The sequence below is a fragment of the Vanellus vanellus genome (assembly GCF_965231255.1).
Source record: "Vanellus vanellus genome assembly, chromosome: 1".
NCBI lineage: Eukaryota > Metazoa > Chordata > Aves > Charadriiformes > Charadriidae > Vanellus > Vanellus vanellus.
This window is the reverse complement of record NC_138905.1, coordinates 108,341,098-108,368,380: the sequence shown is the minus strand read 5'-3', so window position 1 is coordinate 108,368,380 and position 27,283 is coordinate 108,341,098. Positions and strand designations below refer to the sequence as shown.

The following is a 27,283-nucleotide window of genomic DNA, read 5'->3' as shown; positions in this document are numbered from 1 at the left end:
TATTTTACTTTTCAAAAGAACTTTTTTTTTTTTCCCCCTGTAGAAGCCTGTCTATGACAAATAAATTGGAAACGAGTCTGAAGTTATACCGTTGCACATCTGTGAGGCAAGTGAGCCACCGCAAGTCTATTCTCACAGCTTGAAAACCGAGAGCGCATAAAACTGCTGCGATCTCAGGTGAGATGAGGTGATCTCTGATGAAGGACCAATTGGATTATTATAAACAACTTGCAGTTAAGATTAGGCCTTTTCTTGAAACACCACGAAAATACGAGTTATTGGGTTCAACGTGGGGATATCTGGGCAACTACTCCATGGTTAGCAGCATAGTGGAAATCAAGCTAAGTTTTCCAATTACTTCATGGAAATAACCACCCTCCTATAATTACTGTTGTACTTATATATATATATATATATATTTACTTGCTGATGAATACAGGTGTCTTGTGGCCTAAATAAAAAGCACTTCATGATTAGAAGGGAGATAAGAGCAATATTAGCTTTGTGAAGAGGACAAACAAAATTGTTTGAATCCTCATAATTTCTCTGGCCGCAGAAGTGACAGACCCCAACATATTCCAATACTTGACTGTTCCAGCTGTGAAAACAAACTTTTCAAAGTTCCCAACCAGCAGGCTTTCACATTTCTGGGAAATGAAACACTACTAGTTGCTTTATTTATGGTATCTTTGCTTTATGACAGTTAATGAGCTGTAATTTTATAAAAGAGAACAAAAACAATACTTCGTGCCATCACAAATAGCCATCAGCATTATTTATTGCAGATGTTTTAATCTATTGTGGTAATAATGAAACATTCATTGTTTTGCTACCCTGAGCAATCTGTGAGAAATTTAAAATGACAAAAGCTCTCCCCCCTTTCCCCCCTGAAGCTTTTGCTCCTTTCCAGAAGGTTCTGTTGTGGAAGGGATAATGACGCGCTTGGTAAAAAGCATAGCTAAGGAAACAGCAAATATACAGAAATAGTTTCACGATGAAGTTTAATCAATGCCTTCTGCAGAATGCAACTGTTTAGTAGACAAACAGGACATTATAGGCGTGATTAAACGTTGAATATTAAGTCCTTGACTTGATAATATCTATGTAAAAGGAAGTTTTGCAGTATTTAGTCAGTGGTTTTAGTATTGCAACTTGAAGACATACAAAAGCTCAGATGTATCCAGCCTCTGCTCTCATTAGGAACTACCATGGCTGTTCAACCATCTTACCAAAGCCAAGTGGACAGCTTCATGCATGCAAGAAAACACCTGCCAGAGACACCCATACGTACAGAGAACAGTATATTGACCCAGTTTCCCCAGGCTTAGCCAACAGCTCTGCACTATAATCTGCCTTCTATAAGCAAAGGGTAGTGCTGGAACCTGCGAAAAGGCAGCTCCTTCATGCCGATTCTTTGGCTCTCCATCTAGTAAGCAGTGATGGAGAGAAATCTGGGATGACTTTATCACTTGAGCTGCATCAGCTTCCACACAACATCATCAGGGGCAAACAAAACCAAACCCGACCCAATCCCTGACGGATCCCAGGACCAAGTTTTTGGTTCACGTCCCAGTGAACGTTCCACATTCCTCCTCCTATTTCTCCATTAGTTCAACTATTGACTGATGCAGAATCACTTGCCTGGTAAAAAAAGTAGACAACTTAATTTATAGCAGGTTTAGCATATGTCAGGCAAGTAACAAAACAATCATTCAAAAGGCTCTATAACTAAGAGAACAGGCAATTACTCAGCCATCTGAAAAAGACAAAAGAAAAACTGAAAAATTTGCAGTGTGGTGAGCTTATGTTCTAGCGGTTGACTTTCTGCAATAACACTAAGGAGCAGGGAGCCCAACTTCCACAGTTCTCCAGCGTTTGCCAGCATTGTAGTCTCGCTTCAAGTCAAGTTTAATCACGGTGGAAATAGCAGACTGCAGAAAATGGGGATGCATTGAGAAAGAAGACCTATAGCCTAGCTGAAGCTTTTTTTTTTAGCTCACCATTACAATCTTATTGTAATAATACAGTCATAAGGAAAAGAGTAATTTGTCTTTATCACAGCTAAAACTTAATTCTTCAGAGACTACTGCATGTATTGCTTGTTCCAATTTCACCGAAAATAACTCCTCGGTTACAGCTGCAAGAATGCACCACTCATACTCACCGGATGCAATAGCTTACATGCAGCTCCTTGCTCAGGCCATTCGGAGGAGGTCCCAGCAAGTAGTAGCTCCTTGACTGTGTGCCCCAGACCTACGTCTTGCTCGTATTAATCTTAGCCAGAATGACTGAAAGCACTAGATGAAGTGCAATCCTTTGTGCCTACATTCCTACCCTAATCCTTAATTTCCACTCCTCGTATCAACCAGACAGTGCAAGGGGAGCACTAACGACCAGGGATCTTGCCCTGCACCACAGTTCATCAGAAAAGGTCTTTAATACCCCAAGAATTCGCTTCGCATTCAGCACCAAAGAAAGCAAAATCAAGTCTCATGAAAGAAGGCTGAAGCAACAGAAGATCATGTTATTGTAAGAAGCGCTGCCTATATTCTCTGAATTGCTTCTGCAGCAACTATAGATAGAAATTAACTGTGAGCCCTGCTCACAGACAAAGTGACAATTAAACCCAGTCTTGTTATAGTTGAACTGCATTGCATTTCTTAAAGCATTTTCAAATATATCAGGTACTATTTCACGCACATTCACCCTAGCCATAGCACAGGTAGCAGCATCCGAGGATAGGCTAGCCTGTTTTTCTCTAAGTGCATTAAAAGCCATAATCACCTAGCAATTTTCATTGCTGCATTTTCCTCATCAAGCCACATCTCAGGTATGTCCTCAAATTCTTTCTGCCCTTATCTACCTCCACAATAGCCATATCTTCACAGCTCTCAGTTTCCCCTTTGATTAAGCTCAGTGACGCTATCTGCTTCAGAAAGAGACGGTCTCTTTAGTTTAAGATTTCACAAAACTAAAACAAAAAACTTGGTAATATTCACGTTAAGGCAGAGATCTGGGCCTTGATGTTTGATTTACAGCTTCCTAGAGTTTATTTGCAAGAGCCAAGCGATCAGTCTCAGCTTTAAACACATTATTTGCATAGAGATTTTTCACAGACCGTTTTCAATAGGTATGCTTTCAAATGTAAAACAAGGCAAACGCTGCTGACAATTGTCATCAATGGAAGGAGATTCCCTCCCCCAACCAAATTAAGCCCTTCGAGAGAGTCAATTACATTGCTAATGGGCTCAAAAGACAAAGTAGCATTCAAAAGTGACCTTAAAGTATCCACCGTGATGAAGAATATGTAAACAGCCCTCATTGCCGGTTTGACTTGAGGCAAACTGGTAGATAAGCTAGCAATATTTGCTAGTGTTATGAACAGTAAGTCTCTTTTTTTTAGTTTACTTTAAACCAAGGAACCTGTGCTCCCACAGGTGAGCTAATCTCAGAGGAAGAAAACCAACTACTTAGTTTCTATAGAGAATCTTCATACGTGTGAATACTTAACAGAGAATGTTGATACATTAAAGCTAGTAAAAGCATACCGATAGCCAGGAATAAGGTTCTAACAGCATTAAAGATACGTCAGAATTCAAGAGCACTGTGCCATGTAGGCATACGGCGATTTACTTTGCAAGCTGGTAAGTAGCACTGTTTCTGAACTTTCATTTCGTGAACTTCAGTGCCCAAATCCTTAGCTAAACGCATGCACTGCAAAAGCATAACATTGTGTGCAAAAAGACCACTACAGACTGAAAAAAAGCCAGCAAGCCAGGTGGTAACTGTGCCAAACACACCACCGAACAGTGATTCCAAAAGTAAGACTGAAGTAGACTCAGTATCATCACGAGCAAAAGGTATGTTTCTTAAGGATGAAGGTTGGGTCACTGAGCAAGTACGAGGGGCAATCTCATGATTCACAAGACTCTGATGGCCATTCAGAGAGATGCTAGGATGCTTTTTGTTAACAGCTGCTGTTAACATTAAAAACAAAACAAAAAAGACACCCCAACACACAAAATACTAGCAGCTAATCCCAAGCTGCTCTTAGGAAAGGTAATTGCTAAAGAGATCCTAAGTCATCTTTATACAGAAACTTCATGCCCAAACTAATTACCTGCCAACATGCCTCGTTTAGCTGGAAAACAACAAACCTGAAGAAACAGCAATTTTGTGAAGTTACTTCCTTGAACTTCTTTGAAGAATGTTTTTGTAGGAAGAATAATGGAGGATTTTCCAGTACAGTAAGGGTTGCTGTTCCCATAGTTTCAGAACATTAGCCACGTACTATACCATGCGTTATCATTTCAGAACTTTTAGCACAATTATTAATTGCATTTATACAGCACATTAAAAAATAATCAGGCATACATTACATTAGGCAGTTCCTGTTAAGTTAAATGCAGTTATGAGTTACCCACCTTATAGTTAACAGCAAGATACAACTTTGCTCTTCGCTGAACTGTATGTAGCTTATTCAGCTGACAGGCCCACAATTTTATCTTTCAGACAGATAAAACCTCAAGTACCCTTCAGTCCCTTGTAATCAAAAGGCGTTCCTCTGCTTTTCAGCAACAAGCCAAAACTCTGTTAGATACCACTTCTCTAAAGTCCAGTGGGGAAAGCTTTGGAAGAGAGATCGGTTTACCCACTTTGACATTCTGGTCTCCATAGCAAGAAAAGCTTTGATGCTAGATTGCCAAGATCAGAACTAGTGATATGCCAGAAATTTGAAAAACACAGAAAAAGAGGATTAAAGAACGGCAACAAAATTTTAATAAGTTGTTTTAGCTTTGTCTTCCAATACCAATTCAAGTTATTGACTCAAGGCCAAAGCCCACTGCACTATTCTTCAGGTAAATCCCTGTTTCCTCAGGGAAAACCACTCGGGCAACCTGTTCCCACCTCAGTGTTTTCTTCTCCCTCCCAGGGGACACATATCAAGGTCTGCTCCTCCTGAGATTCTCTCATCCATTTCCCAGGGCAGTTCAGCAGTAACCTCGCCAGACTAGATTCTAAGTCTTCACCAGCTAAACATCACCACTAGGTCAACAGGACTTAACAGAAAACCTGCTCAAGACCAAACCAAGCTCAGACTGGAAAGCTGACAGTGAAAGCCACCAAGCAATCCACAATATTTTCATAACACAAGTAAGATATCCTTGTGTTCCAAAATATAATTCTGTAACACGTACCTTCAGCTCCTGCATAACTCCTAAGTCTTGATTTCAGCAAGACCAGTCTGCTCATGGGCTGTTTGTCTTTGATCCCACTCTTCTCTAACGGTGGGCTGGATCCACAGCTGGTACAAATCAATCTCATCACTAAACTCATTTCTGCCAGCTGGGGCAGGGGCCTCTTTTTACTCTGGAGCTTTGAGTAGACTTCATTTACTCTGTCATTTGTCATCTCATATGCAGCAGAACTAGCCCAGAAATGGTTATGTTTCTGATAGACAGCTACTCTCCTTACTTTAAATGGCACCTGACTTTGCACGTTTGCCCGTTGAACTCTTCACAATAAAAACAATTGAAAGATCTGTGACAATATATTAAATGGTTATTGAAATCAGATGCAAGTTTTGAGAATGACAAGCAGGGGTTTATTACTTCTGTCTAAGGGTATTCTTACACTTACTTCTCTCCATAGATGGACTCAAGATAACTCATAGCGGGGAGTCAAAACACTCAGTTTAACAGCAGTCTTTTATTCGCCTTCATAAATAGGTGTGCACAAAATCTCTAGTCATTTGAAGCCTGGAACCCATAACGACAGACACCTGACTACCCCAAAGCATGAAAATTCCCAAACCGTTCCTCTCCCCATCACCTTGCTTTGGGACTTGATGATTATATGAATCCTGCTGCACACAAAACTCATATAAAAAGTGCAAGTACGGGTTGAAAGATCAGTACCTACCGATACTCCTCTCACTAAATATATTACTTGCATTTCCTATGAGATGAGAACATAGCGAGCTGTTTTCTGCAGCGGGATTCTGGAAGGCTTTTTGTCTCAGATGTTAAAACGCAACTGTCTAAATAAATATTCTGTACAAAGTGAGATTTATACTGTAACTTTATACTACACATGAATAACTACATTAAAAGAATTAATGCATGAATGGAGCTTTTCTACATTATTTTGATCATCCTTCTGAAATTCAAACTCATTACCTATGCATGCACATTTCGCAAATTAAGCAAAATTTCTTGTCACCTGTGAAGCATGAAGAGTTGATTTCAAATCACCAGAATAACAATAGTTGACAGTTATGTAGCTTGAATGGCTCAGGTCCAAGTTGAAATGTTTTCTCACTTACAGTTTCAGACTAGAAAAAGTTCTTCATTCTTTCATATAAGCATTTTACTATAAAGTTAAACCACTAAGGCTGAGGGCAAAAGAAAAAACAAACTTTCTCACAGTAATGAAAGTATCTTATTGAAATGTGCCTTGTATTCTACAGTATATTATTCCAAGAATCTTAAAGTTCTTAACAAATTCTCTTTAAATACTACACAATACTCCTTTCAGTCTCATCTCTGTACTTTCTAACTCTTAAACAAATTTGTTAGTTGTCAGAAATGTATGAATACTATTGATAAGAACAAAAGTAGCAGTCTAGAGGCAAAACTGAACAACTGTTCCTTTTTAGTGGCTTTTTTCCAAGAAGCAATAACTTTTTTGAACTTTCACCACTGACATCCTGATATTTTTCCATGCTGCCATCCCACACGAAAGTGATTGGTTTTAATTAAGCAAAAATGCCTCTACCCATTTCGAGTGAAAGAACTATTTTTCTGTGTTAGTAAGCACACAAGTATGTTTCCTGCGAATAACTGGAGCAGGTGTAGTCTGGAAGATAAAATCTGCCATAGACATATGTTCCAGTAAGTAGTTGCGCCCACCTGCCTCTGGAAGGTACTGGTTCTGTTACTGTATGAATCATGGAAATTATGCATGAAATACACAAAACATGCTTCTTTCCCAGAACTTGGAAATTACATCCTAAGAATGTGCTGGGTGAGGCTGCAGAGATAATTACATTGCACAAGTGAAATGTTACGTTAGATATTTCCATTTTTCTGAACAGGTAGAAACATTTGGGGTACCACAGGCTTACAGCAGATGCTGTAGCACAAGGTATGAAGGCCTAAAGAAGTGCAAAAAGTATGCAAAAGGCTTTAAAAACCACAGACCTGAGATAGAACGAGTCACAGAGGTTTTGGCAAGCATTGACACCGACACAAGGGAGTGAGAAAAGAGTACATGAAAAAAAAGAATTAATCTAATGATGACTTATTCTGTAATGCTCCCCCACTTCAGGACTGCAGCCCGAGTCTCTGTGTGCTGCATTGAAGCACTGTAGTAACAACACGGTGGCAAGCAAAGAGCGTGAACACATCTTTATGAATACGCAGGCAGCAGAAAAAGTGTTGTATGATCAAAGGCAGTTGGATAAGGCAAATGCAAGCTAAATACTGGATTTTTAATCTGAATTCTAGCATTTTCTGAGAGTGCTCATCAAGGATTCTATTGGTAGCGTTTTGAGTGTTTGAGCCTGAAATCACATTCAGTGTAGCTGGCAGCTTATGTGCATTTTTTGGTAATTTCTAATTTTAATCCGAACGCTAGCCTTCTGAAATAGGTATAACTCAGCTGCAAGGCGGTGACATTTTTATTTGAAATATCATACCCGTATGAACACAACAAATCTTCCAAGAGCTCTACAAATAATCAGCGACACGCTGTCAGGCTGAACACAGCTGGCACTGTTTGTGTTCCCCATCTCTGTGTATACATAGAGGGGACTTGGGCCTTTGGGCTCTGTTTTCCTTTAGCTATAGAAGATCAAAACTCAGGTAAGTACCTATAACAGTTGGACTCCAAGAAAATAGTAGAATTAAGCGTCACATCAGGTAAACTTGGGGTCAGACTGGCTAAGCTGGGGATGTCAAGGAGGCGCTTTTGCTAAATAGAACCAAAGGTTGTGCAACAAGGTATTGCTTAAAGCAGCTGCAACGCTTCTCTGCTGAACGAGATCTTCCTATCCTGCCTTCCACTGAGGCCAGCTAATCCTTTAAGTGATACCAAGCGTGTCACAGAAGAATCTGGAATCTGTGCTTCGTTTGGTAACAGCGACATTGACCTTGCTGACTCCTAACAAAAACACAGTTTTCTATCGCGCTGATATAATGGTGAAAACCATTATAATAATAGGAAAAGTTGGTTGCTATAACATGCAACTAGATTGCTCTGATAGTTAAAAATCAAGTATACTATGGAAGCTGCCGAGAAAAACATAGGCAGCTGCACAGGCTGATGTCGCATCCCAAAATTTCATGTGGATCTACTATTACTTTATGTATGTTTGTCTAATTCTTTTTAAATAGGAGATGTTTAATCCCAACATTTAACGTAGAATATTTTGAAATATATGTACTCAGGTCTTCTGTAACTAACTAATGAGAAGCTTCTTTCCTCCTCTTTTTATTCCAGAGCCTCATTTCATCATACTAAGGGAACCTAATTTATAGCTCTTGACTTCTTTTATCTAGAGAAAGTAATAGTTATCCAAGTGCTGAGTAAACACTTCTGGTATATGTGAGGGATAGATATGCTGCTGTGCATGCTTTACAATTACTATAAATTTGTTTTCAAGCTCTGTCACAAAAGAATCCTTCCCTTTTTGTAATTACTCAACCACTGAGCAGGTTCTGCTTGGCAGACTACTTACTATCAGCTTATACTCTTTTAAATACTTCCTTCTCTATATAAGTGATGGAGATCGCTGTGTTTAATCTTAAGCCTGATTTACTCTTTGGTAATACCTTATTCTTGCTTAGTAAGTATTATCACTTAAATGTAAAGCTGGGTATTTTATAAAAGCACAGAGACTCAGATATTTTTTTTTTCTCAGTACGCTATTGTGCAACTGAAATCTTTAACTTCACATGTCAATGAGATTGATTCAATTGTAAGCATTCAGTTCCCTAAGAAACATGTTTTATGACATGTTTTCTCTGTTGCTGAGACTCCTTTTCCTGGTTGCTTTGGACTTATGTATCCCTAGGTATGTTCTTGGCACCTAAGACATTTTCTGTTTTATTGAGGGCCCCAAGCCCATAGCGGAGACATGTTGTCCAAAAAGGTTGCACTTTGAGTGGTCCGAAGGCAAACTTCAGCCTAATGAGGTTAATTTCCCTAGGCTCCCCTTACTGGATCCTTCAAAGGAAACTCTCTGCTGAGAAGCTTTGGGATAGCTAGGCTAAATTCAGCCTTTATAGAAATACCACCCTTATTTAGTTACTACCTTAATTGACTTATACATCTGGTCTCTTGGACTCCAAACAAAACATTAAATCATTTGATTCTGCTCTAGCCCAGAGAAAACACATTTTCCCCCAATCATGAAAAAGCTGCTGGAGATTTTTGAGCTGCTTAAGTCCGGAAACTACAACTTCAATTTTTATTCTTTTGCTTATCTTCATTGTCGCGAGTTGCTGTCTTTGTGAGAAGAACTAGGTACTGAAAAGCATTCTCACACCACAGGAGAGAACATGTTGCTATATATGTGCACTAGATTATGTAAAATTTTACTGGAATCTGTGCCAACACAGGTTTATCAATAAAGAAATACTTAAGCTAATCCAGAGCTACATTTGCTTTCTACCTCTGCTGTGATGTCCTCAAAAGACCACACATGCCCAGATATTTCGGGATTGACCCTATTTCCCTAGCTGCTCATAACATATGGCAACACTGTCAGTAACCATCATAAAATATATCTAGAGCCAAAAACATGTACAAGAGAATACCCATATATAGACTTTGCACTATACACTGACATATCAATATATCTTTTTTTTTTTTAGCAACACCATGTTCTCATGAGCTTAGAACTACATGACAAGAAACTACTAATTTTCTGTGTGGCTTTTGCAAATTCTTATATGCACTTTGTCTATCGTTGACTTAATCCATGAAGTAAAGGCAGGAAGCACTACTACTTATAGCACCTGGTAGTGATGTGAAGAAAATGGAACAGTTCATGTCTTTAGATACTACATTTGCTGCAAGGTAGCTAGATTATAGTTCTCGGGCTGGGGAAACTTTAGAAACAAAATGCTTTTGATAAAATACCATCCCAAAAGGATGAACACCAGCATGACCTAACTCTTCAAATCACCTTTTGATGCAGCACTGTTAGGTGTCCATTGATGATTCCTGTAGTTAAATTCAGTAGTGACAATGAGTAGAAAGGGAAAATTGGTTCATTCTGATGATACACATTTTCACAGAGCAGAAGGTGCTGCAGCTGCAGAGGGAAAGGGGGAGAACTTCTCAAAGAAACTGTCAGAAAATAACTCAATAGTGCTTGCTGTTCTCCAGCTACGGTACGAATCCCCCAAAATATGCTGAAGTATCTACAGCAGCAGAAAGACTGATAGTACTTACAATATACGATAATAGATTGAACATATATCAAAAATCAGATGTAACCTTACCAGACTCAATGTTTAAGATTTTAATATTTAAGATAAAAAAAAAAAAAAAAAGGTGTGAGCTTTATAATCTGTGTGGGATCTGTGTGCCTGTCAAAGATTTGCTTTGGCACCTGCCTCATCATTTTCATATTTCTCCAACAGTTCATACGAAAAGGGTTTCTGAAATACAGCAGACACTCTTGGGAGACAATCTGACAAAACAGGCTAAAGTCTGCATCCACCAGCACAATAGCATCATTGCTTCTCAGTCTACAATTTCCACATTATCTGGGAGGTGCTTATGTACACAGACTATCAGATGTCCAATTAAAGCTTAAAGGTGCTGCACATAAAATGCGAACTAAAATGTTTACAGTCATTAAAAAGAAGACATTAATGTCGTAGTGTTATACGAAACTAAGCAGGCTTTACTAAAAAAACAAACACTGCTATTCAGGGCCATGTGATTTTTAAATCATATATTGGATATAAAACCATTAGTAGCTGACATGTAAAACTGTAATATTCCCAATGGTCTTTAAGAAAAAAGAAAAGCCAAGTCAGTGAGACTTTGTTTTCAAGGAAACATGCAGCTAGGTTCTTTTTATGTTGCTGAACACACACAAAAAAGAAAAAAAGCACCTTTATTGGTACCTGAACATTAATAAATCACATCAACAGATGTTAAAGCAACCAGAAATCGATTGTGAGAAAAATATTATCTTTGGATATTGTTTTAAAGGGACAACTGGTGTTAAGAAAGAAACAGAGCAGTTCTGCAAAATGATATTGAAAGCATTAGAAACAAACAAAGAAATTGGAATATATATTTACTAGATTTTTTTGCTTTCTTTTGTGTTTTTTCTATTTAATGAAGATATACACACAGACTGCATAGTGGACTGAGTACGTTAAAAAAACCACATTATTTTAAGCAATTTTAAGCAACACCAAGTGTAAAACTAATGTCTCGTTACAATGTCCTGTAACCTATTATTCCTAATGTTACATGTTGGCTTCTCTTTACACAAAACAGTAGTCTTTCTCCATTAACAATACACAGGCCCCATCTGTTTCTCATTAAATACCTTACTTTTCTGTAGTGCATTGTGTTTCTGTTGCAGAACTCTCTGAGAAAAACGGGTTTCATAACTAAGGATTTAGGTAACTTCTTGAAGCTTCCTCAGCTCTGATTAAGCACATAGAAGAAGAAGGGTCTGCAATTGGGGAACATTTCTTCCTCGCTGACTCTTTCTGCTTAGAGTGTCCATGCGTCTCCTCACCCCGTGCTGCTGAAAGATACCCCAAGTAGCCCCAAAACATGAAGGGGCAACAGCCAAGAACTGTTTTGGGAGAGCGAGAATGAAAGGATGAAAGACAGTTAGATCTCTAAAAGGTAGCTCCTTCCAGCAAAGCCTGTTAAGGAGAAAATGCAAATAAAAATACAGGGAACAAAAGCAAGTCCATTTTCTGGACGGCAGTATATCAGAGGAAACATTCCACAGGGGTAATTTCCTAGCCTGAAAATTCGGTCCGTTGGGTAGGCTGAAACATAGGAAAACCTTGATGAAAGGCAGTGTAATTCAGAGTAGTGAACTGATTGATTCTGAACACATGTAAAAGAAGAGTAAATAAACGCATTTTTCTGTAACAGCTACGAGTTTCAGCGCAAGTCATCACAGAGATTTTTCACACAAAGATTTTACACAGTATTGTCCAGCTTTTAATTTTTGTAGATTTTTGTAATTCCTGTAATTGTCACACTAATTACTCAAATACAGACTTTTAGTGTGTTACGTGTGGTCAGTGCCTTCCTCCACTGAAGTACATGGTTCACAAATGAAAAGGCTTTTGTTCTATTTTCCCCAATTTTCTACCGAGCCCTGCAGCATGGAGTGTCTCAGAGACACTAAGATCTTACACTTAGCATGGAAACAGGAGTTTGAATAGGAGAGAGCAAGCCTACAAGCATCCTTCCTTCAGGAAAAGTTGGTGCCAAGGATAAGGGGTTGTGCTACAAATAGACAGAAGGGGAGAGGAAGGAATTACAAATATGCACGTGCCTTTAAAGATACTAAAAACATCCAGTGTGAGACACACATCCATAGGCTTCATTATTTCTGCTGTATGTGAATTTTCTAATTTTTTGTTTTGTTTTATTTTCATTTTATATCGTATTCAATCTTGAGTGAAGACACACTGGTATTCCACTGATAGTCTGCGGGGCACAAATCACATGTCATGGCATTTTGCCTTAGTTGTTTTGTGTCACAGAAAAACATATGATGTTGTACCACGGTACCAAGTAAAACTAGTTATGGCAAATAAATTATCTCAGGCATTCTTTCATTGTCTAAGAAGTATTCCTGATTTTTATAAATATAGACAACACACTTGTGAAGAACAAACTCTGCATATGAATTGCTAAACCTACGTTCATTCATATTTGTATAAAGTTTTTTTAAATAGTGTGTGATGAGTCCCTGAACTAACATACTGTAGGTTTTAGTGCCTAATTGGATGGCAAACTTTTAAAGAGAATGAGAACAGTTGAAATACTTGTCATTTATTGCTTGCAAGAATGCAAATATGGCTAATCATACAAAGAACAGCCGTTCCCTAATCATTTGTGAACAAACGCAGTTTAAATGGGTGTTTGCAAAAAGCAAGTAAATCATGTCACTGATGGGGCCACTGAACAAACAGCCACTTTTAGAAAATAAACTCAAGCTTACAAGATCTTCTTCAGGATTTGTACCAATCGTTGTCTTGAGTTTGCTCTCTTGTAATTTTGGAATAATGAAAGAAAGAAATGCAGCATTATCAACTGCTTCCACTTTTGGAAGAGTCTTCTCTGATTTGGTGTTTTTATAGCCCAATACAAAAATCCAAAGAATGTCCAGGAAATATAAATTACATATTACCCTGGAGGTGCTCTAGATAGAGAAGGCTTCATGTTTATTATTTTGTTCCATTATTTTTCCTACATCTTTCACAATACAGAAATACCTCCTGGTTGACACTGAGTTTCATTTCTAAAAAATGCTCACGTGTTATCTTGACTTGATCATGGCATCCTCATTCATTAATTCCTCACATAGAAATAAGTATTTCTATGAGTGTTCATTGTCATACAGATTTTTTTTTTTTTTAATCTGTAGCAAGAGAGTCAGATTTGTAACATCAGTAGTCCAGCGTCATATCTTCAAAAAGCAATAATTTCACTGGAGGGCAGACCTGAAGTGGGACAGTGATGAATCAGGCAACTCTTGATTTTTAAGGGATGTACAAATAACAAACCAAACAAATGGCACATCAGAAGAATATTTATGACCTATGTTACAATAAATAAAAATAAAATGAACTAACAACTAAATTTATACATGTTTCTGGAAAACTATGCGGTATAGAAAACCCATAAAGCCTTCTTTATAAGCAAATATAAAGGACTTTGACTTCAGAAAGTCTTGAGGGTGACAATGGATTCCTATGTCTGGCTCTCTCTTTAAGCTTTGAGACAGGTATGCACAAGCATCTTCACCTGCAGTATCTCTGTAAACAAAATAGCCTCCTGTAGAACCATGTATGTGCAACTCATGATACAAAATCAAGGCTTTTGTAAAAAAATCCAAATTAAAAGGAAACTTTTTTTATTTTATTTTGGCTAAAACATCTCTCTCAGCCTATACAAGTAGCCCTGAAATACTGTCGTGTTCTAACTTGAACTTATGCAGTGGTAGCCAGGTTTTCCGATCCTTCAATCTGCAACCCAAAATCCTCGTCTTGCTGTAAGGTACTTTGGAGAGCCACATAAAATAACTCTGACGGTGGAAATACTAGTTGAGTCCCCAGCTCTCCAAGAGGTATGAAATCAAATCCCAAGGATAGTCTAGGATATTGATCACAGCAGTACCTGGTTACTCATTTCCGCGGGATAGCTGGTTGCCCAGGGATCACTGCCACGTGGGCTGGCAACACTCACAAAAGGTACTGGAAAAGACGCAACAGATTGGAAAAGCTTGAAAAAGCTTAAAAAACTCACAAATGGGGCACCAGAAAAGTATGTGATAAGGAAGGTGGCACAAGGATAAGGCAGAAGTGAAATGAACATGAGATGAAGGGATAAAGATACTCCCAAGCACATGCCCAGGCAATACAGCGTTGCTGTAGTCCCGGATGCTATTCCCTGGAGGGGTAGGGGGGAATTGAGAGTCCTTGTCTCCTTTCCCTTTGCTGGCTGAGGGAAAGGAAGCTGGCGGTGGGATCTCAGATTCACAGGAGGAGAAAGATAATCAAAAAGAAAGCATTCCTTGAAGAGAAAAAGGGAATACATAAAGTACTGTGATTCAGAGGGGCTTTCCCCCTACTATTCAGTAGTAGATCGGTGTCTGATGTAGCTGGCCAAGTCTTGCAGCTTCATTAAGAGTGGAACAGAAGACAGCCTCCCAGTTACAACTCGAGGCCCTGGAGATAAGCGACGACTATTTGAATCTTCCATGTGTTGGGAAACAGCCTGAAAATGGAGGAGTTGAGTGCAAGCACAAGGCTGTAAGATCACCGTTAAAAGGAACGAGAGGGTTCTTTGCTGTTCTTTTCTAAATCTTGAGAATTTTTAATCATAGTTTTAGAAGTTTGGAGTTAATAGCAGCACTCTTGGCAGGAAAGCCGACTTGGAGCACCATAAACTACTTATCTAGGTACTGGGTGGTCCTCATGTTCCTGTTTGGATACATGTGCCTAATGATTACATATATCACCCAGAAAAGAGGGCGAAGGAGATGAATTATCGGAGACCCTGACTATCTAAGATAGGGAGAAAAAAGAAAGGAATGCAGTCGCGGCAGATTTTAGTAGAGTTCATGTAGAGAATGGTGTTAACTCTTCCATCAACCTTAGGCCATAGCTAAAACAAGGCATTACAAATAAATAAATAAATAAAGCTACTCTTGTAGGTGTTAGGAAATACGTATAATGTTTTAAGACTTGACTACAGAGTGATTAAAAAGAAATTATCGCTAAATATATTCAAAGGAGAATATACACAGGTTGGCTTTGACAGATGGCACAGGAAGGACCACAAAGAGAAAAGGACATTTATCTCTTGACATCACTAATTTACAAAAAGAACAATTTTTGTTGTTGTTGTTGTTATTCAGAAATAATAAATGAAAAATAAAGTTCCTAAAAATGTATAATTAAATAATTTTACACAAAAATAGAACAAACAGGAGCAGACAAATTATGCCTTTTTCTCTTCATATACGTACTTCAAAATCATTTAAGGGCTCTGTTGAAACGGAGGAGTGTCTTACAGAGATGTAATCTCACAGCAGCTTCATTGACTATCTATCACATGGTACACTGTACATTGAAATTCAGTTCCATTCCATTCAAATTTATTAAAGTTCAAAAGTTCTGGGGCATCGAATATCCCAAATTTTAATTACTTGAAATCCTTATGCTCTTATGAATTAATGTCATTGCACTTCAGTTTCTACCGTAAAATCTTACCAAGGCAATTTTAAAATAAAACAGATCATTTTATACTCATAACTTAGACAAATTAAAGTTCTAAGTAAATTTCTTTCTCGACATAAAAGGTCATTTCCTAGATCATACAGACAGTGTGATGAGAGTGGGACACTGAAGTTAATACTGCAGACTAAGCAGTTTGCATGAGAAATTGCAAATTAGTTAAATGGTAACAGCAGATGTAGTTTGTTTTATGCCCTTCTAGATTCTCTTCTTTTCTCCTTCTTATCTTTCTTTCCTTTTTCTTTACTTTCCTTCAGCCTTCAGCTATTTAACTGTCACTTTTTTGTTTGCTCCCAATTCTCTCTTCTTTTTCTCCCTTTTTAAATCTCTCCTTTTCTTAATCTCTCTTTTCACCATTCTTCTAAGGTTCTTATCAGCCACATCTTCTCAAGGAGAAAAAAAGTCTCCAGCATCTAAAGGCAACTATCTTTTCTGTTCACAGCTCTTTTCAGATACTGAGTTACTTGATGTTAAAATATCTGTGATAAAAAGCTATCCTCTAAGACAGAATTGTGTGAAACAAGGTTTCTTATACCACATACAACCACCTGAAAGCAGAAAAAAGTACTTTGAAAGTGGCCTCAAGGTTAGGAAAGGCTGTATTATACCTTTCTGGTTACACTTTGACACCAAAGATCACTAAATTATTTTGGTTTGGGGTTCTGTTTAAAGCTTCCAGTGAAGCATGTAGTGCAAGGTGATAATATTAATAGGCAAACGTGCACATTTAAATTATTTGATACATGTCAGGGTTAAATACTATAACGAAAGAGCAAATTTGAACATTAAAGACGATTCTGTAGCCATTTGAGAAGAACAAATTTTTATTCTTTTCTGTAAGATAAGGAACTTGCTGGTTTCTTTAAAAGAACACTTATTTTTAGCAATCTAAAGCAGGTGTACTCAATCTTAGGCTTTTTTACATCAAACCAGGAGAGTTCACCTGGGCAGAGAAATTAAAATCTTGTCCATGGCATATTCCCAGCGGCTATTTGTCTGGGGACCCCAGCGGTTGCTCCCACGTGGAGAGACGGGCATGTGGCCAGGGACATGCCTGGGCAGTGTTGCGTTAAGGCTAACGGCTCCCTGGTAACAGCATGACTGCAGAGCAAACCATCTGCCCTAAACCTTATAGCCCACTGCGTTCTAAAAATCCTTCTGGAGAAAGCACATCTGGGACCGTTGCCGCACGCGACACCATTGGATTGCACTAATTGCTCGGGCAGCGGCAAGCTGCCCTTTGCTGTCCTCTGTCCGGAGACTCCCTCACCTCCAGCCTCTGCGAGAGCTGGGCATGGGTTGGGCTCGTCTGTGAACCCACCACACGGCCTCTGCTCCTGACCTGCATGGGCCGGGCCTGTGGTGCCAGCAGAGGATGTTCCTCTCTGCCCGGTGCTGCCGGAGGCATGGGGTGCGCCGGGAAGGGACAGACCACTCCAGGGGGTCTCAGGTAGGGTGGGCATCCCGTCCCACCTCCTCCCAGTTACGATCAATGAGTACGTACTGGAGTCGCAGTGCTAGCCTATGGAGCCTGTGGTTCAATGTAGGAGACGACTTTTTCATGGAAGCAGCAGGTAGACTTAACATGTTCTTAACTGTAAGCAAAGATGTTTTTTAAAGCATTTCAGCCGTAAGACATTCCTCCTAACTTCTTTCAGGATCGCCTTTGATCCTTTTCTATTTAAGCATATTTATATTTGAGGCAGCAGCATTACTGTTAAATCTGAAAGTGTTCCTTTTATGAATTCACACAGATAAAGCCACATACTATATTTCTTTTCCTTCTTTCAAAAACTATTTGAAGGACATATTTATTTGATAGTCAAGTATAAACCCTGGAATACCTTGCAATATTTAACCCCAATGCACGCTTCAGCTTGTGTACATTGCAGTGAGCCTGAGGAAACTTGGAAAGAAACAGCTATATTTTGCATTAACAGAATTAGGACAGTGTTTCTTTATCAATGGAAGACAGGTAAAAACTATGAGCATGGAATACCATCATAAATTCACAACCGGTGCACTAACCAACGAACAGCACCACATTTTTAGCTGAAAATATTTAAGCAATTTCAGCATATTTACTCTTCATAGAAAATACTGGATTAGGACTGAGAAATGACTAATATGTTGCTGATGGGCTTTTTAAGAGCAGATCGTTAAAGCTTTTAACAGGGTAAAGTAGCTCTGTATGTACCTACATTAAATGTTAGACTGATGACTCAGCATTAGCTGAGTCACATTGAAATACTAAATAGGCTTCAGGTACCACTATGACACCAAGAAAGAAAAGTATTTTTAAATTAAAAAGTAAATTATGATTTAACCCCTCCATGGCAGGGCGGTTGGAACTAGCTGATCGTTAAGGTCCCTTCCAACCTAAACCATTCTATCATTCTACGATTCTATGATTACCAGAATCATTTTAAGGAAATTCCTTATTCACTGGAAGCTTATGTGAATAGTGAAAGTCACTAGAGGAAATTATTTCTATTACTTTTTACCACACATTACAAGAATTTTAAAACTTTCTGAAATTTTAAATTATTGTCTGCTGCTAAATAAATCTGAAAAATTAAATATATTCACTGTCTAGAGGAAAGAGGAAAGAGTGCTTCATTTGGTTGGTTTTTTTTCTGTAGGGAGATGGCAGTAGAAAACTATCACAATTGTTTACTGATTTTTTTGTTATTTTATATATGTATATACATATTTACATGTAAAATTAAAATTCTCATCACCATTAGAAAAAGATAATTTTTATATAGTAATTTACATATGGATAGTTTAGATTAACAAATACATTGAAAACTTTCTTACATTTCCTAATTCAATACAGTCTATGAATAGCTTGATAGTTTTGAAATCCCGAAGAATATCGCATATATGTTGACTTTGGGGGGATTCTAGTTGCCAGATTTATTGCTAAGAAAACCTTGATAACCTTACTACCTTTATTCTCCTGAACTACATATTCTATGTTTAAGTCACGTATAATTTAGGTAGAAAACTCAGAAACTGTACTTTTGAACAAGACACAAAGGATATAACAATTATAAAATAAGACCATAATACGGATAAAAATGCTTTATAAGACATTAGCATTACTATGCAAAATATTTATATTTACCACCTCAGTATTAGCTCTATCCTCTATTCAGAGACCTTTATTGTCGAACAAGTACTTTACTTTTTACCCTCTTTTTCTATCGGTTCAAGTTGTAAAATGTTTTTGAACATTAAATTCAATATTCACAAATGCATAAACATTCTGCTCTAGACTGAGTCTGAATCTTGTAACTGTGTGGTTTTTCCTTCTTGATCATCCTTTTGCCTACGAAAAGTTCCACCAAAGGAACAAGGCACACATACATGCATACTGGCGGCCCACAGAGGCATGCATGCTGTTTATATTCTTACTTCAGCAGTAAAAGTTTGAAGTAAAAGTCAGTCCTTTCTCAATTCAGTCCTACTGTGAGATCTTCTCCTTCAGATGTTTCCCTAGCACACAATTTCTGTTAAAAATATTAAAATTCCACTAAAATCAGTTCTTCACAAAAAACAACTAAACTATTGGAAATTTTTACAATCACGCAGGTTCACCAAGAGTATATTTTATCCCAGAGTGCTCAAGTGAGAAAGTTATGGAACTTTTAGAAAGTGTATGTATGTATATATTACATACACATATGTATGCATGCATGTGTGTGTGTATATTTATAACTTCCAACATACAAAGAATCACCACAAACAGGTATCAATGCTCTCTACTAGTGATATATTAGTGTCATTCCTAATAACAACTGTAGTTAAATGAATACTATGGCATTTGACATTCCTAGTGACAACTACAGTAAATAAGACAATGATGCTGATCTCAAGCTCTTTGCCTATAATGCAAAATGAATTGAATAATAGAAAGAATAGTTTTACGTATTGTAAAATCTTAAGACTTCATAATTCTGTTCCTACCAAAACTACAAAACCACATTTTTGCTCCAGCAATTCATTGTGACAACTTTAAATTCTGATCTTTATATGACATCCAAAACTTGCCCAGAAAATTACAATTTTATTCTCTATGAGAAGACATATTTTTTCACAGAGTAAGCAAACCATTTTGATAAAAATTTCCCAACAAAGAAAATTACATAGAGTACGGCAATAAATATACAAAGTTACAAATGTCTGAAAATATGCATGTACAGTCTCCAATGTAAGCATTATATGCAGTATATAGCAAATAATAATAACCATGGTATTACCATATGATATAGTTTTTCTGAGGGATAGTAAGGCAGTCATAATACATTGCCACTTCAGTATCAAAATAACAATGAGATTTCTTTATTTCCCACGATCATAAGCATGTAAGTTGTAAAATAGGGGCATTCAAACAATAATCGTTGGCTTTCTTAAAAATGAAGTGAACAGAAAAAAGTAATAACGTGCCAGAAGAAAACACCATAATGTAAGCAAATAAGCAATGATATATTTTATAAAGTTAAACATTTTATATGTTTTAATATTACCTCTAAGATATGTGTTGATGTCTGTTGTGTCCCACCCCTTCCTGGCCCCAAGGTGCCATTATAATGAAAAGTACAGATGCTTATGGGAATAAATCCCCTTATTTTCCTTCCATACTACTTTTTTTTGCAGTAGTCTTTGTAAGAAATGGTAATTTCTTCCCACTCTCCCCAAATCTGATTCCACTCATTTGAGCTGTGGTGGAGCAGAAACTAGGCTACAAAAATCCCAGCTCCAAGACTCTTCTGTGGGAAAGTAAAGAACAAAACTTTGTCCAAGAATGTGTGAGCTCAGATAAAGCAAACGCCACTCATAAAGTTTTACCGTGGTCCTTGCTGGACCACTTTGGTCCTGCCCTTGAGATTCATGACTAGAACTTGGATCACGACAACTTTTCCGGGCAACTCATAAGGCCTCTTAATATACCATGATCTTGTTTGGAGAAGCATCACAGAGACTTTAAAGAAACACATAGTTATTCCATCTTGTGAAAGACCACTTGGAGCAAAAGAATTTTGAAATCTCTCTGTACTGTAAATATAAAATACTTTTAAAGCATTGCTATACTGCTACACCTGAGTGCTTTAGTGAAAATTCCTGTTTAGAGATGCAGAAACCAGCCATGTCCCCTTTCATTTAAAGTCATATTTTTGGCTTGGGTTATGCAATTTAAGTGTAACCCAATTAAATGAACATATATATTACATAATCACACACCTTCTTAGAGCACTTTTTGTCAGTCTTTTAACCATGATGTGCAAAAATAACCCAGCAAGAGAACACCTTTGTGTACTCTGTCAATTGACAGGCAAATATATAACATTAACAGAAATCCACAAAGAATCAAACAACTACAATTACAGAACATTTTGGCTTTCTCCTTTCTCGGAAAGAAGGAGCTCGCTACTTCCCATAGCATCCAGCTCTGCATGATAGCTGCATTCTGCTGCCGGAGAAATTTTTCCATCATAGATAGCAAAGCCAAACAGTATACAATTCAAATGGCATTCCTGTAAAATCTCTCTCACCCAGCAGTTGTTCCTGGTATGAATATAGCTAATATTTAAATAAAAAGAACATTAGGGACTGATCCAAATGGCTTCTCTTAATTTCAAGATCCATAACTTTTAACACATTGCACAACTGATCTCTCTAAGCAATTAAGTATCACAGTATCAATATTATCTAAAAACTAATTTACAACCTTGATTTTCCTTTAACCAAATATTAGCAATTTGCTAATGTTCTCGTTCAGAGTCCCCTGTCCTGAGAGAAGAAAGCAAGTGATTTGAATCCATAAGGTCTAACAGCTAACTACAGATGACATTGTGACCTATTACAAATGCAAAACAATTTCCAAAAGATGTGGTGCTCTTAAACTCGTATATATTTGTGCAATTTACTCATCATGGCTAAATGCCATCCCAAACTGATTAACTTCAGTAATGCTTTTGTGAGACATTAATATCAGTATGTCCATCTATTTCAGTTCTTCATAGAAAAAAATTCAGACTAAATACTCAGAATCACAAACTTCCAAACACCTGAAAATCAATGAATCAAAACTGAAAATACAGTATTTTTGCTCTGGGAACTGGCTTTTTTTTTTCATAAAAGCTAGTACTTGAAAAGATACACAGATACATATTTTAGAAGACCTTTTTACTGAGCAAGAAGCATGCCTTGGAAAAATTTCAATCAACGTATTTCAGGTCTTATTAGAGTTGTGCCTCAGTTTCCACATCTATTAAACTGAAAGTCTCTTTTAGTCATAATTAATTAATATGCTTAAATATTTATAAGCCATAGGATGTTATATTTATGCATCACTGAAACACACATTAACAGCCTGCTAGTTTGGGCAGTGTATTTTTCAGATGTAAATTACTGGTAAATGGATGAGGCAGTTCTCAGTTCCACTCAGTCCAGCATCTCTTTCCTTAATGCTGCTGATTTGGGGGACCAAGTGAAATGGCAGTCTTATTGATACGTATGTTTGTACTTTAGGAAAAACAAGTATTACTTAAGCTGTAGATCGGCTTCCAGACAACATGACTGTCAAGATAATACCCATCCCAAGGATACCAACAGCCACCCCTACAAGTTCTGGTTTGTGGTTTTTTTTTGGTTTTTTTTTTTTTTTTATTTTCCAATCAACCACATCACATTTAGCTGCATTAAGCTGAAAACATCAATTGAATTTTCAATACTCCTTCTCCAAAACAGACCACACAGCAAAAATTCACAGGCATAATGACAATAGTATGTTGCCCATCATGGGCACGCTTATTTATATAGCTGGACGGGAATAAAGAATAATCTCAGCAAGAACTGGGTTGCCCTTTAAATGGAAATAATCTTCTGGCTCTTTCAGTCCAGCAACTGTGTATGCAGTAGGAAGTCTCACTCCCAAATATTATCATGACTCATCTACTTTCCTTTTCTAATACTAATGCTCTTTTCTCTTTTTAAGTGCAGCGTGGATAAACCCTGCACAAGCTGCAAGGCTGCGTTAAATCCCCCTTTCTAAATCTGTAGGTTTTAAACCACAGTTACCCGTTCCTATCCATCAAGTTACCCAGGATAATCACCGTGGTTACAAGGTTCCTTCACGCAACCGGTATACCTGTAAAATTTGCTACCTTTATCAATGCTAACATTTGAAATAGCAAACTGGTAAGACTATAAATAGGAAAGCTACAGCTGCCTGTAGCCTGGAAGTCTCCCAACTCTCTGGAAACAGAGGAGTTAATCAGCCCAGGCGGCTGGGAAAGCTTGCCGTGGAACACAGGGCTGTACTGCAGATGTGTGGAGCATACAGAAGGTGTGGCCCGTGCTTTCTGCATGCATATTTAAATACCTAAAATTATACGGTCTTAGGGCTATTATTAAAGAATAACCTCCCGGAGAGGAAGAGTTACAGAGCGAAACGAGGCATATCGCATTTCTTCAAATGGAGAGCCGAGAAGAAGAGAAGGAAAAGCCTGGGTTACTCACGATTCTTTTCACCTCTCCACCTTGACCCCGCTTTTATTCTAGGCGCGATGTCCGCAGCAGCAGGTATGTCTACTAGCCCGAGCAGCAGCAGCACTGACAGCACAGCCATGCCAGGTAACAGAAAAAAAACCAAATCACCTCTACCTGGAGTACCGATAAAGATGAATTAGAAGACTTTCCATAGGAATGAATAATTGGAGCTAACAGCACTTACTCAGCAGAGGCAGAGGGAGATGTAAAATATTATTCCTACTAGAAACGTTTATTAAAAATTGTATTTCCACTGCATCGCTTATTTCCTTTATCCAGGGAATGTAAAAACAGAAGAATCGTAAAGGCTTCCCTTAACCAGGAGCCTCTGGCACTCAGACGCCGGAAGAGACGCACCGGCAGCTTTCTGTGGTCCCTCAGAAGCCACCAGCTCCTCACCTGCCTCTGCCACCTCTCAGCCCTTCCCAGTGTTTATCAACATTCCCCACAGCACCCTAGCAGGGGACACAGCCAGGCTGAAACTGGAGGAGGTTTTTCTCCTTCACTTGCATATTTCACCGCAGCTGCACAGAGCTGATGGCACAGAACATTTTAATGTTGACACTCAAAACTCATTACATTTATCCATGGGCATAAAAATACAGTTTGTAAAGGTTCCTCCCCTACCCACAAAGCGGGGCAAAGGAAGGGAGGAATAATAACATCTCTAGGGTGAGAAAGGAAGGCTTAAAAAAGAATTTTTTTTATATTTTTTTTTAATCTGTTCAATAACTCTTTCTCTTATTTAGCATAAATGTCTCCATTTCTAAGGAAAATAATATGAACAACACTATCTCCAGCCCAGGGTCTGCAGACCTTGCATGAATGAGCAGTTTACCGGTAGTACGAGAAGCTCTGAGAATTTATGTTTAGAATCTGTGTTACCTAACAAACCTTCACCCTCCAGCCCAGCAGCCGCTGGGCAGCCAGCACCCCCTGCAAGCAGCCGCCGGTGCTGGCAGCATTAAGGGCAGCAGCGTTGGGAGCTATTTAACCCCCCGCCTATCAGTGCCAGGGAGCTAGATCAAAAATTTCCCCATGGTGATAGAAACAGTCTCAAGGAAGAACCGTAACAAAACTTAGCTGCTAACCCTTTCACCACAGCTAGGAAATCATTCCACACGACCTTTGGAGGTCCAGGAAAGCTTCATCCTGAGAGCTGAAAATCACTACCGTGAGACTGGAGCGCTTGTCACTCGTGGTGACAGAGGACTTCAGTCTGGACGAAGACTACATTCATATTCAAGAAAAGAAATTGCAAGACAGCTATTTATTTAGCATCATAAGCATCAGCCTCAGGAATAGTTACAACTGTAACTTAGACAATGGTGAAACTTATTTTCTTAATAAACAGCAATGAATTAACATTCTACAAGCTGATCTTCTGCCTCACCCATTGTGTATTGGAGGTTGCGTCGATGCTATGGCTATAACTGAGCTGCAGAATTCAGGAGGTTTCTGAATAAATTACCAGAATAAGTTTCTACATACAATTTCAATTGCAAAGAAAGGAGAAACAAAGTAAGCTATTTTTGCTTTAAAAATGCATCTATTAATTTATAGTGTTCACAGCCACTGCTCTTTATGAAATTTGAACTCAAAATGATTAGTGCTACTGATGTACTCCACAGTGACCGGTTACAGCGTGACCATCTGAAGCCATTCATCTCTAGATGTTCTCATGTTAGCAATGATAACTTTCCAAAAGAGGCCAGGAGCAATTTTTTACCTAAAGTTGTCAGACTTCAGAAGACAGCAGTGATATTGTATCAGAAAGTTTTCCATGACTAGTAAAGTAGTTACCCACGAGTCCTTAAAAAGGAATGCTCTGCTTCATCAATCAGACCAGCTGGAGAAATTAGGGAGGGAGGTGTGCTCTTATTTCAGTTTGGGCTAACTACATTCAGCAGAAAAAGTAAGGCATTTGCAGCAGAGGACATAAAGAAAAGGTGATTTGCCAAATCTCCCGCGTGTTACACATTACAAGCAGTCTTTGGTTTCAGTCTGACCCAGCAGCCCTCACGTGGCTGTTTCCCCTGTGCAGATGACCACGAAAGGGGTGGTTTCCACATATGAACCCACCACTGTGTCTGGGCAGGGAGAGACTAACCATCTCCTCGACTCAGTGGAAGTTTCTGATGAAGGGGTTTGGTTTCTTTGCCGTCATTTTATTCTACAGGAGCCACATGGGTGGGCTAAAGAACAATGGAGCATCAATCCCATACCTGCCATGGGGCCTTTGCCCCCAAGCAAAAATAACTCCTATGGTAAAATACAGCGTTAAAAGAAACGGTTAGAAATTTCGGATTGCTTTCTTTTAAAAGCACATTCTAACTGTACATCCTTCACCATCTGAGATCACTCTCTAAAGATGACTCATCGTGTTGCTGGTTATGTAAGACACCTGAATGTACCAAATCATTCACTGCACCAAAATACAGCGCAGGGAAAAACCTCAGTTAATACAAGGTGGTCCTTTAGGAGCACATTAGCAGTATTGTGGAATGGTGTCATTTACTATGAATGCAGAAAAATTGCCTTTTGAAATGACAGCTGCAGTTTTAGGCACCAAACCCAAAAGGCTTTGAGATCTCGCAGTTAGCAATACACAGATAAAGATTTTCAAGAAAAAGAAAAAGGAAAGATTGGAATTCCAGAACGAGCTACACAAAATGAATCCCAGCCAAAAAACTTGAGCTGCCTCATAGAAGAACCCCCTGCCTTGTAGCTAAGGCTTGTTATCCTTTATTTGGTCCCAGACCCAAACCTCATTGAGCTTTGTGCTGTGCATCAGATTGGTGTTTCAGCAGATGTCTGCTGAGCTCTCAAGCCACACGGTTTTGTGTGGGAAGATTCAGAACTGTAGGCCAGATGGCTTTGTATCTTACAAGACTTATGAAAGGGTACCTTTGTGGACACAAAAACTTCATTGACATTTTTGCACAGGTTGCACCCATTTATCCTGTCCCAGGAGAAGGAGCTGTTGTCTTCAGAAAACCCGCCCATACTCTGATGGATGTGAAGGGGTGCCCAGAGCAGCATCTCTTAAGTGACCATTCTTTCTCCATTCACACCAAAAATGCAGTCAGACAGGGAAAACTTATCACCCAACAAGCTTTTATATCACTTTGTCTAACAGACTGCCTCATGCACAGTGTTGCTGGTTAGCAGGACAGTGGACAATTACTACCATAGAAGCAATGCGGCTCCACTGCCTTCCCCAATTGGGGTAAGACCGAGTAAAATTGAACTGATTAAGCATTCAGAGTGAAGCCAAATAAAAGGTGGCTTGTGCCTATGTGATTCGGTGTTTTATAGCTCAGTTAACTAGTTTCAGGTTCTGCTGTATAATTTCTGCTCATGTGAGTTCCTTAGCAATTTGAAAGCTTAGTCAAAAGCAATGTAATTAATTCTGGAATTAGCCATGTGGACAACTTTTTCAGAGATGCAGCGGACCACTCGAAGATGTTATACCAAGACTGGATGCCTTTCTGACTTATATGTTGCAGCTTAGTCAGAAGTTAAGGACTAAAAGATAAATTTACAAAATGAATTTATGGTCTGTGTTATGCTAGTTCTATCTTGCTTTAATATATGTCATTCTCTAAAATCTTCAGACATATTTAATTTCTTTTATCCTCAACTTTCATTATGCCCCAGCCTTTTAATTTCTGTTTTAGTGTGTCATAGATAAAAGTCAC

General features: G+C 38.4%; 1 protein-coding gene across 1 annotated transcript in view; it reads right to left on the bottom strand.

The window, feature by feature from the left end:
• The window catches only part of ROBO1 (roundabout guidance receptor 1), a gene marked incomplete at its 5' end in the record, with an annotated part of 544,235 nt that extends 520,574 nt beyond the window's left edge, over positions 1-23,661 (bottom strand). The window contains one exon of the mRNA XM_082491545.1: positions 23,553-23,661. Within this exon, the coding sequence (XP_082347671.1) occupies positions 23,553-23,661 (109 nt within the window). The remainder of the gene's footprint in view (positions 1-23,552) is intronic.
• Positions 23,662-27,283: the final 3,622 nt, after the last annotated feature.